At 37.1% G+C, this 17413-nt stretch overlaps 1 protein-coding gene across 5 annotated transcripts in view; it reads right to left on the bottom strand.

The window, feature by feature from the left end:
* Positions 1-17413, bottom strand: part of Rictor (RPTOR independent companion of MTOR complex 2) — a 116300-nt gene that overhangs the window by 85369 nt on the left and 13518 nt on the right. For all 5 annotated transcript variants that reach the window (XM_021660781.2, XM_021660784.2, XM_021660782.2 and 2 more), the window contains exon 3: positions 1794-1891. In XM_021660781.2, coding sequence (XP_021516456.1) covers positions 1794-1891 — 98 coding nt within the window. The remainder of the gene's footprint in view (positions 1-1793; positions 1892-17413) is intronic.

Consider the following 17413-nt stretch of genomic DNA (forward strand, 5'->3'; position numbering starts at 1 on the left):
AAAAAAAACAAACAAACAACAACAAAAAGTGGAAAAACTAGCAAAAAGGTAAAAAGTATAAATAAAAATAAAACAAGCTCCTAAAAACAAGCCATGCACTCTGCTACAGAGCTGTTTTACAGCCAGCACTACCCTACATCTAAAGATGCTAACACTACTGTGAGATTTCCCCAGGACTGCTTTGCTAGTTAGTTGGGGCTGACTGAATGAAACAAAGCTTCATGCTTTCTCCCATATCAGTAAATAGTCAAAGGACATTTTATCAAGTCTAAAGTTAATAAGTTTATTTATGTGACAGATTTTTAGAATGTAACTCAGGACTTAATCCTTCTTATTGTAGACATTTTCTACCAAGTCTGACCATCTGGTTTTCCAACCCACAAGAACCTGAAGACAGCAATCAAGAATCTGGCTCCAAGATGAGAAGAATAGGCAAAAGTTATTTTTAACATGTTTTAAAATATGAAATACAGAGTCTTGGGACTTCATTATAGAAGTCACTGCACAGTCTACATGCAGGAAGAAATGACATAAAGCAAACAATTAGGAAGGAGAGAAGGGAACAATGGGGTACAAGGGAAGGACAGGGAATGGGAGTGGAGGCAGCTCAAAGAGAGTAAGAAAGGGAGAAGAGAATTTGAGAATACAGACTAAGAAGCATAGACCAGATAGAGACTTGGGGAAATGTTCTGAAAGAAATTTAGATAAAGCCAGGGAAGAAAAGGAGAGGGAGGAGACAAAGCCTAGACACAGGTTTAAAAAAAAAAAAAAAAGGGTCCCATCTTGGTAGCATCCACTGGCAGTGTCAGCTACAGTTGGCTATGAAGACCAGAAACATAGCTAGCATGAACTGAGGCATCTATTATTAAAATACTCATTTAACTTGTATAAAGAGTTAAATGATATTTAACGTTTTACATTTGACATTTTATTTTAAGATAGCTGTAGGAAAGCTATAAAAATTAAGCTCACATGCTTCTTCTATAGAGTTCACATCTATTTCTATTAGACAGTGCACTGTTTTAGATTGCTTTAGACTAAGGCTGGTGCCAGAGTTGTTAATAGTTGTCAGAGACATCATTACAATTAGCCCTAGTTTTCAAGCTACACCAAGACAAGTAGAGCTACATACTGAGGTGTCCAAAGCCAGTTATGAGAGCATTTCTAAGCCTAATAAAATGGTTTTTAACAGTTTAACTTAGGCAAGTTGGGCTTTTTTTTAGTTTCATGAACATCACCAAAATAAGATTGATATTTAATTAAATGAAATAAAATCAGAAAATGCATTTCACTTGGGCTCTAATTTAGATAAAGATGACAGAAATAAGCAATAAGAGTAAGGGAAAGGAAATACAAACAGATCTCTGAGAATTATGTATATTTTCTAAAACACTAACAGATTAATATTTGTATGTTGCCTACATAAATGTGCCAATAGAAGATTGGATTATAGGCTTCTCAGTGACTTCCTTCTACCTTCCTTTCTGAACCTAACTAATTTTCTACAACAGATACATATTCCTATTATTTAAAAGCATTTGACAGGTATGCATAGTGATGTGAAACTACAGTTCCAATTCCTCAGGAAGATAGCAAACGCTCAGGGATCCTGAAACCAGCCTCGACAACATAGCAAGAATCCTCAGAAACTTAAAACAGGATGAAAGCAATGAGAAAAAAACAGAAATATATCAATAATAAGTAAACATTTAAAAATTTCTTCTTAATGATCAGTAGGAAATATTTACTAAGTTGAGTAAAAGAATGTGAGAGTATAGTTTCAAGCTACTTACTTTAGTGAAGTTATTCAGATGGCCCAGCTTTCTCATATTTGATACTCCTTGCAATTTGGCCACATTTTGGAGAATCTCTCTTAAGTTATCAGAAGGTTCTGGTAGAAAATACAAAACAATTTAACATAAATGTAAGAGTATTATCATTATCAAACACATAAAAATATGCGGATTCAAACTTCCACAATACTGATTCTCAGTTTACAGTCTAGTCCTTCATTCCAAATACACACGGTTAGCTGACTTCTAGGTTCAACTCCCTTCACATTCCCACTGCGTTCACATATGCCTATAGCCCAACACTGAGTATCACTGAGGGTTATTCAACCATGAAATCATAAATCACAACTTTTATTTTGTGTTATTAGGTCGCAACAAAGACCAACTATAGCGTCCAGATTTAATTAATCAAAATCTTAGATAAAACATTTGTAGGTATAGTTTTTACAACAGTGAACTTACGCAGTAAAGAATGGCACCTGGAAAATGAAAAGCACGCGTGCATCCCCTATACTTGTACTAACTGCCTTAAACACTGGCACTGTAATGGGGAGGGAAAATCCAACATACTAAGTTAAAGACACAAAGCTAAAAGTCCAAAGAGACCACGGATACTACAGAAGCCGGACACTGACCAAAAAGAGTACTCTGAAGATCTTGCAAAAGTGTTGTGTGGGACATTCAGCAGAGCAACAAGCATGGCATGGGTGTAAGGAAACAAGCCATGGCTTAGGAATAGAAGGCTATATGCAATTAGCGACGAACACCCTTCCCTTCAGTCAGGTTAAAACACACTATGTGACCCAAAGTACTGCTGAGTATTACCAATGTAATAAAAACAGTAAGTCAGAAGTCCAAGATTCCAAGCAGAGTGAACATGGAAACTATACAAAGGCATATCATAATTAAATTGCTCAATACCCCTGAAAGAGGCCTGCAAGACGGCTCAGCAGGCAACTCATACAAGCCTGATGACGACCTCAGTTTGATCCCCAAAGCCATGTAAAGGTTGGAGAAAACAAATTTCACCAACCTGTTTTCTGATCTCCATGTATGTGCTACAGCATAAACAGCCAAGTGTGCACATAATAACAAAACTCCACTGAAAGTCTATAATAGAAAAACCTATCACTTGTTTACAAGAGGGTGTCAATAGCCATATTGGGTTCTGCATTATCAATCACAATCAATACTTTATCAATCCCCTGAAAACAACAGAGAATTTCTCCAGCTACTAATATTTTCAGCATTGTGTTAAATATTAAAACAAAAGCAGAATCTTTAAAATTACAATTTTGCTAATATTTTAAGAGCCATTATAACTTCGTTTGAGATTTTTAAAAAGACTTCAACTATTTTTTGTAATTAGTGTTTTCCTTATGAAATGAAACTGTCCTGTTCTGCATTTACCTTCTATTCTACTTAACTTCACTGCAATACCTGGGTTGGCCATGACAGTGCTGACTGGCCAGAAAGCACAGTACCAAAACCTGTTAGTTTTAATTTCCCTTTGCTTTGAAGCTGACACCTGCTGAAACCATCCTCTTCTTTTCTATCTTCATCTTTGTAAAATGCAAGTTCTATATGAATGAAATTCAACTTCGTTTTAAGTGGGCTGGTAAAGGTCTACATTAGTGGCTTACAATCTACCTTAAAAGTAGAATGAAAGCTTGGCATTTAGAAAAATCAGATCCTTAAAAAATAATTATGAAGGCCTAATGTAAGTCACTGTTGCGACTTTGTAATACCACTCTGTTGTTGGAAATTGTATCTACACAGAATGAGAGAGGAAACATGTTAATGATGTAACAATATTTGAGAAGTTCATAAAATGTCATTAATAACCCTTAAAATAATAAAATTTAGAACCTATGCAGTTTGCAGAATCAAGTCCATTAAAAAAACAAAAAACAAAACAAAACAAACAAACAAACAAACAAAAAACAAACCTTAGAAACCAAAGAATTCCTCAGGTGATAAGATGTTACTCCTACATGCATTAACTTACAAGGTTAAGACTTAGGAGATTGCTTTAGAGTCTTCACCAACTTCCTAGGTTGAAACTGTTGACATTTAAAAAATACAATCCGTTGTTAAAAGCAAAATCTCTGAGTTTACTCACTCAACAAGAATCAACCAAGCGTTCATTTTCTTTAGGTTCTTTCTTGGGCACTGGGGACATAGCATGTACAGAGGCAAGTCTCTCAAACACATAATTTCCACGTAAGAGCTGAAAAGGCTGACAAGAAGGGCCTCAAACTAAACAAATTCAGTTTCTTTGTAAACAGCTGCTGAAAACACATTTCCATTACACATCATATTACTTCCTAGGCAAACTCAAAACATTAAGAAGCCCTTTTCTGACACCGAGATACTATCTAACACTCACGTGCTACAATGTTGCAATCGGGAAACTCTGATATATATTGGGCCAAAGTTCCCTTGGTAATGAAAGGAGAAATTGCTTGTCTCTTCTTTCTGTGTTACATTGAGATGTGGTAAACTTTTTCTGTAAAAGTCTCAGTAAAGGCCAAAGTAGCTTAGACTTTAGAGATCATACAGTCATTTGTATACACTTGATTCTATTATTGTACTAAGAAACTATAGAAACCATGTAAATGAATAAAGGTTTGTGTTTAATCCAGACTGCTATGAAACAGGATACAGACTAGTAGGTTTATTCTCATGGCTCTGGATGTCTCAAGCTTAAGGCCTGAGTAAATGAGTAAAGTCCCTTCTCCTACCAGGGACTAGAATTTAAACATACAAATTGGTGATGGATACAAACATTTCATTCACTAGACTATATCTTAACAGACAGATTTGGGGTAAACGCAAAACACCTGTAATCAGAGATGTCTAACAACAGATCAGGAATTCAAAGCTGCACGGGCCACACAGTGAAAGTAAGAGGATATAAATGATTTTTTAAAACTTAATATATATTACATGCCTGTGAAGAGAACAACATAACTGCATGCCCATTTTTGTTTTGCTTTTTAGACAGGATCTTGAAAGGCATCCCTGGATATCCTTGAACTCAAGGTAATCCTCCTGCTTCTGTCTCGTCTGCTTTTGCTAACAGTATCACTATTTAGCCCAAAGCTGGCCTCAAATTAGCAATCCTCCAATCTCAGCTTCTAAGTACATGTCCAGCTTTTTCACATTGTTTTTATAAGTAAAAAAGAGAAAAGGTAGTTTTAAAAAACTAAATATGGAGCGAGGTACAGTCACACACACCTGTAATACCAGCACCTGGGGAGGCAGAGGCAGGTGGATCTCTTGTGAGTTTGAGAACAGCCTGATCTACAAAGTGAGTCCAAGTTGAGTCCAGGACAGCCAAGGTGTTACACAGAAAACCCGTCTCAAAAAAAAAAGAACCAAACATACCTAAATATAATAAATATGTGCTATATATTTTATTGTGCTATAGAGGAATCACAGTATACACACACAGCTTTGGCCAGAGTATCACATATTTTTGTCACTATAAATCATGTTTATTTATGTTGATGTTTACTTTGTAGAATACTTCTGAATATAAAAGTAACTTTTGGCAAAGAAAAAACTTCAGAAACAACAAGAGGGTAGGCACTACTTTTAAGCTACTTTATTTGGGGTTTCTTAATGCCTCTACTTCCCTTCCAACCCTCCACCCGACCCTTGGTAGGAGAGAAAGGTTAGAAAGGAAGGAGACATAGACCTCTTTATATTTAGTTCCTGCTATTTAGGGTTGCTGGGTTCTTTGGGAAAATAACAATCTCAGTTGTCAGGATATCCAGAGTCCAACCAGCAGCATTCTTTCCTCCTCCAACCGTCTCCCCAAAGCCTCCTTTTTCTCTCTCTGGGCTCTGGTATTTATACCCTCTCAGAGTTCTCAGAATTACGACTATTTCCAGCTGGCAAAGATCACACCCCTCTCCGAGCTGTATGAGGCAATTATCAGCTGTGGAGCAACTAAGGCAATCCCATATCCCACACTTAGGATAAAAACAAAAACCTTTTTATATAACATAACTGAGTTTTTAAAGAAACCAAAACTTCCACTACAAAAGAGGATACAAAAATTACTAAAAGTTGCTGTGGTAACTAATTTTAGTTGCCATTCTAACTAAGTTAAAGACGTAGAGGAGCAGCAGAGCTTGACTGTACAAATGTGAAGGTCTGCATCATACCCACACACATATCCACACTGGCATGTGAGTCTGATTAGACTAGCTGGGGAAGAGCTGCTCCCAGCATGACAGGAGCCCCAACCAACCACTGAGCAAAAACAAAAACTGAAGAGACATAAAATTAAATTCACTTACAAGAGGGCAAAAATTAAGAAGTCTGGCACCACCAAATGCTGGAGAGAAAGGAGCCTCATACACTGGAGGAGAAGGGGGGGGTGCTGTATAAAAAACTAATTCCTGTTAGAGAGCTACTGGTAAAACTACTATAACTTGATCCAAAAGTTCCACTATTGAGTTGTATGTTAGACACTGAAACACTAATCAACAAAAACAAAACACCTAGAATAATATTGATGAGATTCAAATTCTTACAGGAAGCCAAAGTACACACTGTGTTGCTCCATTTATATGTGGCTAAAGCATGGATTAAAGTAATATAATAGTGGGAGGACTTATACAGTGACTGCTAGAAGATAAAATAATCAACAGAAAACAGGTGAAAAGGTTTGGGTAGGAATGGAAATTTTTATCTAATCTGGTGGAGCGTACAAAAATCAAATTTAAGGATATACTTGAAATAACTACTGTGCGGGCTAGTCTGAAGTCAGATTGACAGCATCTAGAGTCATTTGAGAAAAGGATTTCAATTGAGAAAATGCCTTCCATCAGGTTAGCCTGTGGACAAGCCTGCTGGAACACTTTGACTGATGACTGATACGGAGGGCCCAGCTCAGTGGATGGGGGCTACCCCTAGGCAGGTGGTCCTCGCTAGCAGAAAAGAGCAGACTGAGCAGCCAGTAAGCAGCACTTCGCTCTCAGCTCTCTATGGTGTTTTATCACACACTAGAAACCCCAAGTATGACAGGTACATTCTGCTTTGTACTAATTGTAGCATAAAGTTCTTTCTGTACCATAAATAAATCCCAGACTGAATATCCTCATCTGAAGTACCTGGGACTCAAAGTGGCCTGTATTCCACATGTCTTCAGTTTCTAGAATATTTGAATGAATAAAAATGGGATCTTTTTGGCAGGAGAGCTCTGATGTAAACATGAAATTCACTTGTCATCACACCTTATTAACTCAGCATAAAGATAATCATATTCCACTACCTGTATTCTAACCAGAATCTGTCACGTGAGGTCAGACGTAGTAATTTCCATTTCAAATTTCCAGATTAGGAAAGCTCAATCTATACCTAAAAAAAATAAAATTAAACTAGCAAAACCAAAACAAACAATTCAGTTATCCTTGGTTCTGTACACACACACACACACACACACACACACACACACACACACACTGTATGAAAAGTTACACAAAACCATTGGGAGAAAACGATAATAAAACAGTCACTCATTTGTACAATCATTTATTTGCTCAATGAGTAAACATTTAATGTTTAAGTTGTTTTACATTCCATTATAACTTGCTGCAATTAACCATGCTAGTCTTACTTTTAAATGAACTTTGGAATAAAAATTAACTACACTCAAATCTAGCTTATGTACTCACAAACAATGTAGTCTTGGTTAAATCACTTAACTTTTATCTACAGTGAAAATAATAACAGCAATTCAATAAATACTAACTATAATTAAAAGTTATTTGCTTAGCAATAACAACTTTTATGGACCAATCATATGAAAATTATGTGGTTAGCCCAAGCAAATGTTTCATCCATGTCTGTTTAAAGTGATGGATTTTATTATAGAGTTCTTTGATGCATTACTTTCATGATCCAAGATTTGATCATATTTAAAGGAGAAACAATTTACTTTCAAAGCTTTATTAGTGATTATACAGCTCATACAGAAACAGTAAAATAAAATCACAATGCTATATGAATATTGGAAAATTATATTTTTTTCTCTATTTAGTGTGAATGCCTTGAACTCACTGTTTAGCAAGGAAGAAACAGCTCCTTCTATTAATACAGCAATTATATTAATAAATCTATCTAAAATAGTAATTATATAATAAAGTCTCAAATAAACCTCTAAGGAAACTTCATCTGTTAGGAGAATAAACTATAATAAACTAAGATAAATGTAATGCTGCTGAACAGGGTGAGCACAGTGCTGACAGTAACGGTATCCTTGACTACATTCAGCAGCATCAACAACACTTTCCAGATACAATTTTTAATCTACTATCTTACAGTTTATCCTTGTCTTTAATTTCTCAATGTTCTTTTAGATGGGTTGCTGTATGTACTAGACCATTATCTGTGTGTGTAAATGGTTATATTTACACATATGACAAGATTTTAGAAAGGCCCATTTCACAAGGTCAATAACATCTTATTTAACACTACATCATCGCCAAGTAGAGTCGCAACCACATCGTAGGTTTTCAAGAATTATTCTATGTTACAGAACAGCTGAGCATAGTGACTCACACATGTAAACTGCAATCCTCGTTACATAATGAGAAATGCCTGGGTTACAGACACCCTGCTGAAAGAGGGGAAAGTTAAGACAAAAGAAAATGTCAAACGGAAAGACACATGGAATGAGGAAAGGGAAGAGGAAATAGGAATACATTAAATATTTTTTATAAAACAAGGTTGTTGTTGGTAAAAGAACTCGTGGCACTGGTGGCTCTGACCACTATTTATATCTGCTCATATATGCATATTTTATGCCCTATGAAGCAAGCCAGTCAAAGAACAGGGCTGTGGGAAGCAGTTTATGAAGGAAGGTAACGCAGTAATAGTGCACAAGGTAGCAAAGACTTGAGAAAGTTTTAATGGGCTGGAGAGATAGCTTGGAGTGTTAAGAGCACTGGCTGTTCTTTCAAAGGTCCTGAGTTCAATTCCCAGTAACCACATGGTGGCTCACAATCATCTATAACGAGATCTGGTGCCCTCTTCTGGTGTGCAGGCAGAATATTGTACAAATAAATAAATCTTAAACAAACAAACCCAAGAACACTTTAATGCCTCCCAGTGTCTCTAATGCTAAAGGTACCATGCAAAGCTCTATACATCCATGGGCTCCTTCTAATTAAATTATTAATAAGGTGTTTTTTCACTAGTTGGAGGCTGACCAGAATCCTAAACCAATTTTCTAATTACATCTCCTTTTATCTCCTCAATCTATAACTCTTTAAAAACAGTAATTATTTTAGTTAAATGCAGAACAAGCTGGAATACAATGGCTCTAAAGAGTAAAAAAAAAAAAAAAGTTAGATGCAACTGAATGATTCTAGTCCGTTAACGTATTTTCCACTTCTTCACTTAACAGATCTTTCACCTTCAAATGACCAGAGTTGTGCTTTTTGCCCCTTTTCAAAGTTTCTGACTTTCATTCCTTCTTTTCATCCCACACACCTGTAATTGCAGCACTTGGGAGACAAAGGAAGGAAGACTAACTGATCACAATTCAGAAGCCACACAGTGGGCTGCAGGGTGGCTTAAGTTACACACTGAAACTGTCTACAAAGAAACATCATGGGCAAAACAAAGACCACCTCATCCCAAAACGCAAACAAACAAGGAAATAAGAAACAGCTAAAAATATAATGGGTTAACACCACTAACCACTCAATCTTAATGAGAAATGGCATGTATGTATGGTATTGTATTCTGGTGGTAACAGGCAAAAAGCCTTAGTCTTTTTCTTTCTTTTTTGTATTTCTAGAGATTGCTATGATATGCCTATAATTCCAGTCCTTGGGAAAGAAGGTGTAGGTGTTTAAGATCAACCATGGCTACATAGTAAGTTCCAACCACGGAGGACTACATGAGACCCAGTTTTAAAACAAAATAAAGACAACTGAAACAGAATTGAACCGAATGCACCAAGAATTTTACTTTTAACTTTGTGCACAAGGAGATACTAAGAAATTTACAAAGGCCAATTTTCAGGCTACAGAAATTGCTGTCATTCAGAGAAATGTTGGCAACACACTGTTTTTTTTTTTAATTTTTTTAAAATATTAGTTAATTAACTTTGTATCCCAGCTGTATCCAATTCCCTCATTCCCTCCCAACCCCACCCTCTCTCTCCCTCATCTTCTCTCTACCCCGTTCCAAGTCCACTGCTAGGGGAGGACCTCCTCCCCTTTCATCTGACCCTAGCTTATCAGGTATCTTCAGGCCTGGCTGCAAAGTCCTCCTCTGTGGCCTAGCAGGGCTGCTCCTCCCTCAGTGGGGAGGGGGGAGGCAAAGAGCCAGCCACTGAGTTCATGTCAGAAATAGTCCCTGTTCCCCTTACTAGGGTACCCACTCGGATACTGAGCTACCGTGGGCTACATCCAAGCAGGGCTTCTAGGTTATATCCATACATGGTCCTTGGCATGTATGGTCCTTGGCATGTATCCTTGATCCAGTCTCACAAAAGACCCCTATGCCCAGATATATTTGGTCCTTGTGGAGCTCCTGTCCTCTCCAGGTCTTACTAACTCCCCCTTCTTTCATATGATTCCTTGTACTCTGCTGAAGGTTTGGTTATGAGTCTCAGCATTTGCTTTGATACACTGCTGGATAGTCTTTCAGAGGCCCTCTATGGTAGGCTCCTGTCCTGTTTCTTGTTTTCTCCTACATCCAGTGTCCATCCCATTTGTGTAAGTGAAAGTTGATCATCTTACCCAGAGTCCTCTTTCTTGTTTATCTTCTTTAGGTGTACAGATTTTAGTATGTTTATCCTATCTTATAGGTCTTGTACCCACTTATAAGTGAGTATATACTGTGTGTCTCTTTCTCCTGGGATACTTCACTCAGGATGATCTTTTCTAGATCCCACCATTTGCCTGCAAATTTCATGATTTTCTTGTTGTTAATTGCTGAGTAGTATTCCATTGCGTAAAAGTACCACAATTTCTTTATCTCCATAGATGGACATCTGGGTTGTTTCCAGGTTCTGGCTATTATGAATAAAGCTGCTACAAACATGGTTGAGCAAACACGCTGGTTTTAATAATTTTTTTCAAGAAAATATGAAAAAATAGATGCAATTTTGCTTAAAGATTACAATTACTGCATGTCCTGCTATCATTTCTGTGTCAACCTATTATATCTTATAATGATAACTGCAGGGTAATTAGGCATCCACAGTCCTCTAATTAGGAACCTTTTATTATAAGAGAAAAGTTGTTTGCCTTTGAAGTAACTCATTATTTAGATGAACCACACACAAGAATAGAACATCTGTGTCTAACAGCAAGAACAATTAGCTGTGATACACACCCCAATAATGAGATTAATTCTACACCTAATGAAACTGATTCTAAATCCTCTAGAATACCTTAGCAGCTGTGTGCACATCTTGCATACATACACACCTACTTTCACATTTGTTTTTCTCTGTGGAACAAGGCTGCCATTCAGATCATGAGTCTGAAGAGTGGCATGTATGAATATAGAGGGGTGCACCCCTCTCTAATCTAAGAACAGGCTAGAGATACATACACCTCAGCTACACAGTTTACTTCATCTGGGTATGGTTTCAAACCTAACGAAATGTTATCACCATGCTACAGTCTACTATTTCCATGCATTAACTCCTAATTTAATCTCACTTTCATACTTTGTCACAGATCTTCAGTCTCTTTTGCTCTCCTCAGACACAACTGAATGGCTTCTCTTCCTCTCAGCTCCTGAATCTCAGCAGCCCACGCCCTCTGTCCACCTACTGAAGGACCCTGACCACATCATCTACCTAACCAAAGGCTGTGTGCTTGCTTCCCCCTGGCTTTTCACTACTGTGACTTTGTTGTACTGCTCATGCTGCTCACATACATCTTTCCTGAAGTTCTCTCCACACCTATTGCTTCTCTCAGTTCATCTCCTAAACTGAATTTTCAATTAAAGAAATGTACCTCAGGTATTAAAATTGCAGGATCTATCAATGTTAATAAAACTGCTATGATCAAAATAATTCATCTTAAAAGAACAAAAGAGCTTTCCAAAATTTTTTTCCTTATATAATATGACCTACTGGAAATTCTAGACTCCGGTCTACTTAGATCTATGCATGTGGTTTGTAAGCACCATTGACACACCTTACTATGTATGTATTAATCACCGTTAAGTCAGCTTGTGCCATAACTATGTCTTCTCTTCATATTCTAAGTTTTTGCCTTGTAGATACTTTTCTATTCAGTATTCACTTGATTTCTTTTGGTTAAGTATAATTACTAACACACATCAAAAAAGATATAGCATGCTCAAAATTATCACACAAAAAAAAAATATCTCAAGCCCCAAGCACAAGGAAAAATGTTAAATTAAGCCTTTTCATGACAGTCTTAAGTCAGTTTAAAAACGAAAGTGTTACTTCAAAATTATTTTGTATAGTATGAATGCAAGTCCATCCACTTTACTTTTCAATTACTGTTTTTCCGTTCCTACATTTCACTTGGACATTCCTAACAACTTAACGGATTAATTATAAAAAATCCGAACTTTTAAGAAGCCAAAAGCTTTGGACTGTTATAAGTAAAATCAGTATGATCTATTTACATATATCTTCCAAGAATAAGAGGTTAGAACATGATACTGTGAGGTGGTTTAAATGAGATGGCTCCCATAATCTCAAGCATTTGAATACCTGATCCCTAGTTGGTGGTATTATATTAACAGTCATAGGAGATATGGCCTTGCAGAGGATGTCTCACTGGGGAAGAGCTTTGAGGTCACAAAAGCCACCTGCACTCCCAGTTGGCTCTCTCTGCTTCCCGTTTGTGAATCAAGATGTGAAGTCTCTGCTGCTACTCCAAGGCCCATGCTGCCCTGCCTGCTGCCACATTCCCTACCATGATGGTGATAGACCCCTATCCTTCTGGAACCACAAGCTCCAAATAAATCCTTCCTTCTAAGTTACTTTGGTCATGGTACTTTATGACAGCAATAAAAAAGTAGCTAAGAAACACTGTTAACATTTTTACATGTATACATTCTGACACTACATTTGTTTCCCATACTTCATGTTGGCTGTAATCTCTCAACTGAATTTTAATGATTAGAAAGGTTTAAAAATTAATTTCCTATTTTAAAATATAGTTTATCAGAGTATTCCAAAATATTATTAGGGACAGCCCTGCTTACTCACAAGTTATAATTTTCTGTTTTAGGTAAAACATGTAACTAGATACACTATGGGATAGCAACATTAATAATAAAATTCCAGTCAGACTCAAAACTGATCAGTTTGAGCCAGGTATAGTTTTATCAGGTTATTGACAGAGAAAAAAAATAATAATTTTCAGAGATTTGGGGTTTCTAAGGTTGTAACGTGATCATGAGCTACCACATTACAGCTCTGGAACTTCTTTCTGCCACAAAAATACATAAATAAAATATGTAAAAATGAAAGAAGGATTTTCTTCAACCATTGTGTGTGACACATTCTGCTTGGGCTCCAGGAAAACAGCTGTATTCCAAGTACAGCAGTGCACAGTGGGTGCAGGACAGGTCCAAGGTGGGCAGCGGCTGTGCAGCCAAGACTGCCAGCAGAAGGAAAAATATTCAGAGCTTTACTCAGAATAAAACTGTTTAAGAGAACAAAAGCATTAATTTCACCGACTTCTACTGGGCCTATTTTACTATATTCCCAAGGCTAGTTTTAACATCGAGATGAAAGTAACTAGAAACAGCGACACAGCAAAAGGGATCACATGAATAGAATCAGACTTTACGGGTATGTGTGCACGCATGCGTATGCATATGCATGTATGCTTGTGTGTGTGTTTGTGTGTGTGTGTTTACAGAAGGGGAAAGAGAGCTAGCCAATGCACTTCAAGGCCCCTGCTTTGTCAATCTAACCCGACTAGCCTTTCAACATTACTTTAATAAACAATTATATAACACTTAATCTTCTTTACCAGTGGACTTGGAAAGGGGAATGGGAGGAGATGAAGGAGTAAGGGTGGGATTGGGAGGGAATAAGAGAGGGGGCTACAGCTGGGATACAAAGTGAATAAACTGTAATTAATATAAAAAAATAAAAACTTAATTAAAAAAGAAAAGGAGCCATTGATTACTGTAAGAAGCCATTCATCCATGTACATTTAAATAAACAAAAACTAGTAAATGAGAAAAAAAAAAGTATGGTCAGCATTATCTCAACCAGAAGCTGGCATCCTATAGTATTCTACACAATAGCTACCTGAATAAATGAATGAGTGAATGAATAAATGCAGCACTACCTACAACAGAAAAATTTCACTGAAATTAATGTTTCAGATATTTCTTGGTAACTAAAAATATTAAAATACACAGGTTTACAAATCCATTGCTTACTACTGCAACCATCATTCCAAAGTCATTTTCATTTGTTTTCTTGAAAGACAATGTGAAGTCTCAAATGATTCAAACTAAAAAATCTTGCCTGACTTGTGTCTAAAATGAAAGGATTAATTAATTCAATCAGTAATGATTTAGCGATACGTGTTATCCAGAGTTTGTTCCAAGGGCAAGTACATTTCAAACAGTGATCTTTCTGAGTCAGGTCACATGACTCCCTCAATTGTATCATCTTATCCAAGTTAATACTTGTCTGCCTCTCTTCTCTAATTTCACATTCCTCTGCTCTTTCTCTCATTCATCATGCACCAGACATTCCGGTTCTTCACTATCTCTGGGCATTTGTACTAGTCGGTTCTTCTAGTTGGAAGATTTCCAGCTGACCTGTGTTGTCTCCTAAATACTACAGCCGGAGAACATTTCTCTGAATCCCTGTTGCCCCAGTCAACATTCTTTCACATACCAAACTATGACTTAACAGCATTTAACAATACCGAAAATTCCACGTTCACCTGTTTATAGTTTGTGTACCTCAAGAACAGGGACCCATGCTATCATCACTGATTTAGGAACTGTAAAAGATCAGTATCCAGTATATAGTAAATGTCAATCAATATTTGCTAATTTTGATTACGTAAGACAGACATAATTAAAATATATGATAAGGTAATTATTGTTATGGACTCCCAAAAGTAAGAACTCAGCCCTGTCTGGGAAGTCACTACTGACTTTCAGGAAACGTGCTGGTTACAACAGAGAGAACAGACTAGGAAAAGACAGAGCTTCGCGAGAGTAGTTAGAAAGGCCATGGAACTACCTAACAAAAAAGCAGTTACAGCGGCGGACGTGAAACATCAGACTTTACATGGACTTCAGAAATAGAAACTGTACCACCATCCCACTGAAGATTTGATTTGTGGAATAAGGACAGGACACAAGGTTATGATGGCTCTAGGGCATATGATTTGGCCCAATTAAAGTACTGTTCTTAACCCAGATGAGAAATATGAAAGACTTTAGAATAATTTTGGTGTACTTGCCTACACAGTTAAGATGCTGGAAACAATGCAAAACTGCTCTGAAGCTCTCAAACTGAAACATAACCTGATGGTCACTTACTTAGTGAATAAATTAGGGATATTAGCATGCCAGAGCTCTTCCAGTTGTCAATACAATAATAAGCAGAGCAAAATACGTATGCTCACAAAACTCACACTGCAGGAAGACAAACAATAAGTATATACTATAATGTCACCAATGACAATGCCTATGAAAAACATGTGTTATAACAGAACATCTGCTTACCATAAGTTAAGTCCTAGGTTCATTCCTAGCCAAACAAAAAGAAACAAAGAAAAAAAGAAAAGTGATAGGATAGCAGAGGTAAGAAGAGACAAGAAAAAGTAAAGGAGGCGAAGGGAGGGAAGGGGGAAGAAAACAATCAACAGTATTAAAACAATCAACAATTTTAATATTAATATTAAAAAGGCAAGGCTGAGCAAGGTGGTCCATGCCAGTAGTGCCAACACTTAGGAGGCTGAGACAGGATTGTGAACTGGAGGCCAGCCTGGGCTACATGAGACCTATCTCAAGAACAATTACCAAATAAGTTTATGTAAAAGTACAGTCGTGTGTACTCAGGATAAGGTGTCAGGTGTATTGTTCTGGACCAAGTTCTGATTATGTTGGACAATAAGCCCCAAGAACTCAATGACAGCAGGTGGGGGAAGGGAGACATGCTAACTGCACACCAGAACAAACAGTGCCATCTCTTGAAACAAGACAGTGCTGGTTAAAAATAGATTTACTGCAGGGTATCACTCTTAACAGCATCTATCACTTAAAATTCATCTCTAAGAACAACTGCCCTTTGGGTGCTGCTGATCTACACTGCACTTACACTTGCTCAAAGCATTACAGAGTCACAAGCAGCAGGGGTCTTTCAAGGTTACTGCTTCCATCATTAGGAAAGTCCAACAGTTCTTAACACCTGCGCTGCATGGTGGCACACACCTTTAATCCCAGAACACAGGGGCAGAGACAGGTGGATCTCTGAGTTTGAGGCCAGTCTGGTCTACAGAGTGAGTTCCAGGACTGTACACAGAAAAAAAAACTCTATCTTGGGAAAAAAGAGAAGAAAGAGGAGGGAGGGGGGAAAGGACAGAGGAGGAAGAAGACTGAAGAAGGAAGGGAGAGAAAGAGGAAAGGAACAAGGGAGGGAGGGAGGGAAAGAGAGAAAGGGAAGAGGGGGGAGAGGGAAGAGGGAAAAGAGAAAAGAGAGGGAAACAGACATGGCAGAATTATAACATTTAGATATGCATTTAATTAAAAACTCACCTATAGTGGAGTCCAATATTTTGTAGCATTGCACATTACATCTATTGCTTTTACATGATGAAATAAAGAAAATTTTCTTTATTCTAGAAAACTAAGTTGACCATGCCTTGCCATAATGCCTCAAATGTTTAAGCAATTATCTATGAAATATTTGGCTCTAATATGGTGGGACAGGTATCAAATGGTAGCTAGCGAAATTTTAACCACCAACTTGTGGAGAATTAATGAAGATCTACATAAAACAAATTTAAAAGGACTTTAACAATTTAAATTTTTTTGATAAAAACTGTCAAATATAGCTAATGAAAAATGCAATCTATCTCTTGTAAATATTCTACCAGAAACACCAGAAAAATGAAAAATAGCAAAAGTGGAACAGAAACCAATGAAAGGCAAAGGAAGAAACAAGAGAATAAATGAACAGAATATAAGATCGGGTGTTAACTACCAATCTGACTTTAGGCACTTTCATTTTCATAAAGTTCTAATATGTCTATTAGAAATCATAAAAAACAAACAAACAAAAATACCAGGCTTGATTAACCTGTAATCCATGCCCTTGGGTGGTCACAAGTCTAAAGCCAGCCCAAGCTACTAGGTGAGACAAATGGGACATCACTTCATGACTTCCTGGAATGAACACTGGGGTTTCTTTGAGACCTCAAGAAGGAGAACGGGATAAAACATTTAATCATGTAATAAGGGGAAGCGCCTTAACAACTTCTCAATTTTGATGATCAATTACAACCAAATGCTATAAATCTAGCATGCTAGCATATATTGAGATCTCCAAAGAAACACCACTTGGGAGAGAGTCAGGATATTACTATGTAGCCCAGGTTGACCTGATATGTATAATC

This window comes from Meriones unguiculatus, chromosome 3 (assembly GCF_030254825.1).
Source record: "Meriones unguiculatus strain TT.TT164.6M chromosome 3, Bangor_MerUng_6.1, whole genome shotgun sequence".
In the NCBI taxonomy this organism is placed as follows: domain Eukaryota; kingdom Metazoa; phylum Chordata; class Mammalia; order Rodentia; family Muridae; genus Meriones; species Meriones unguiculatus.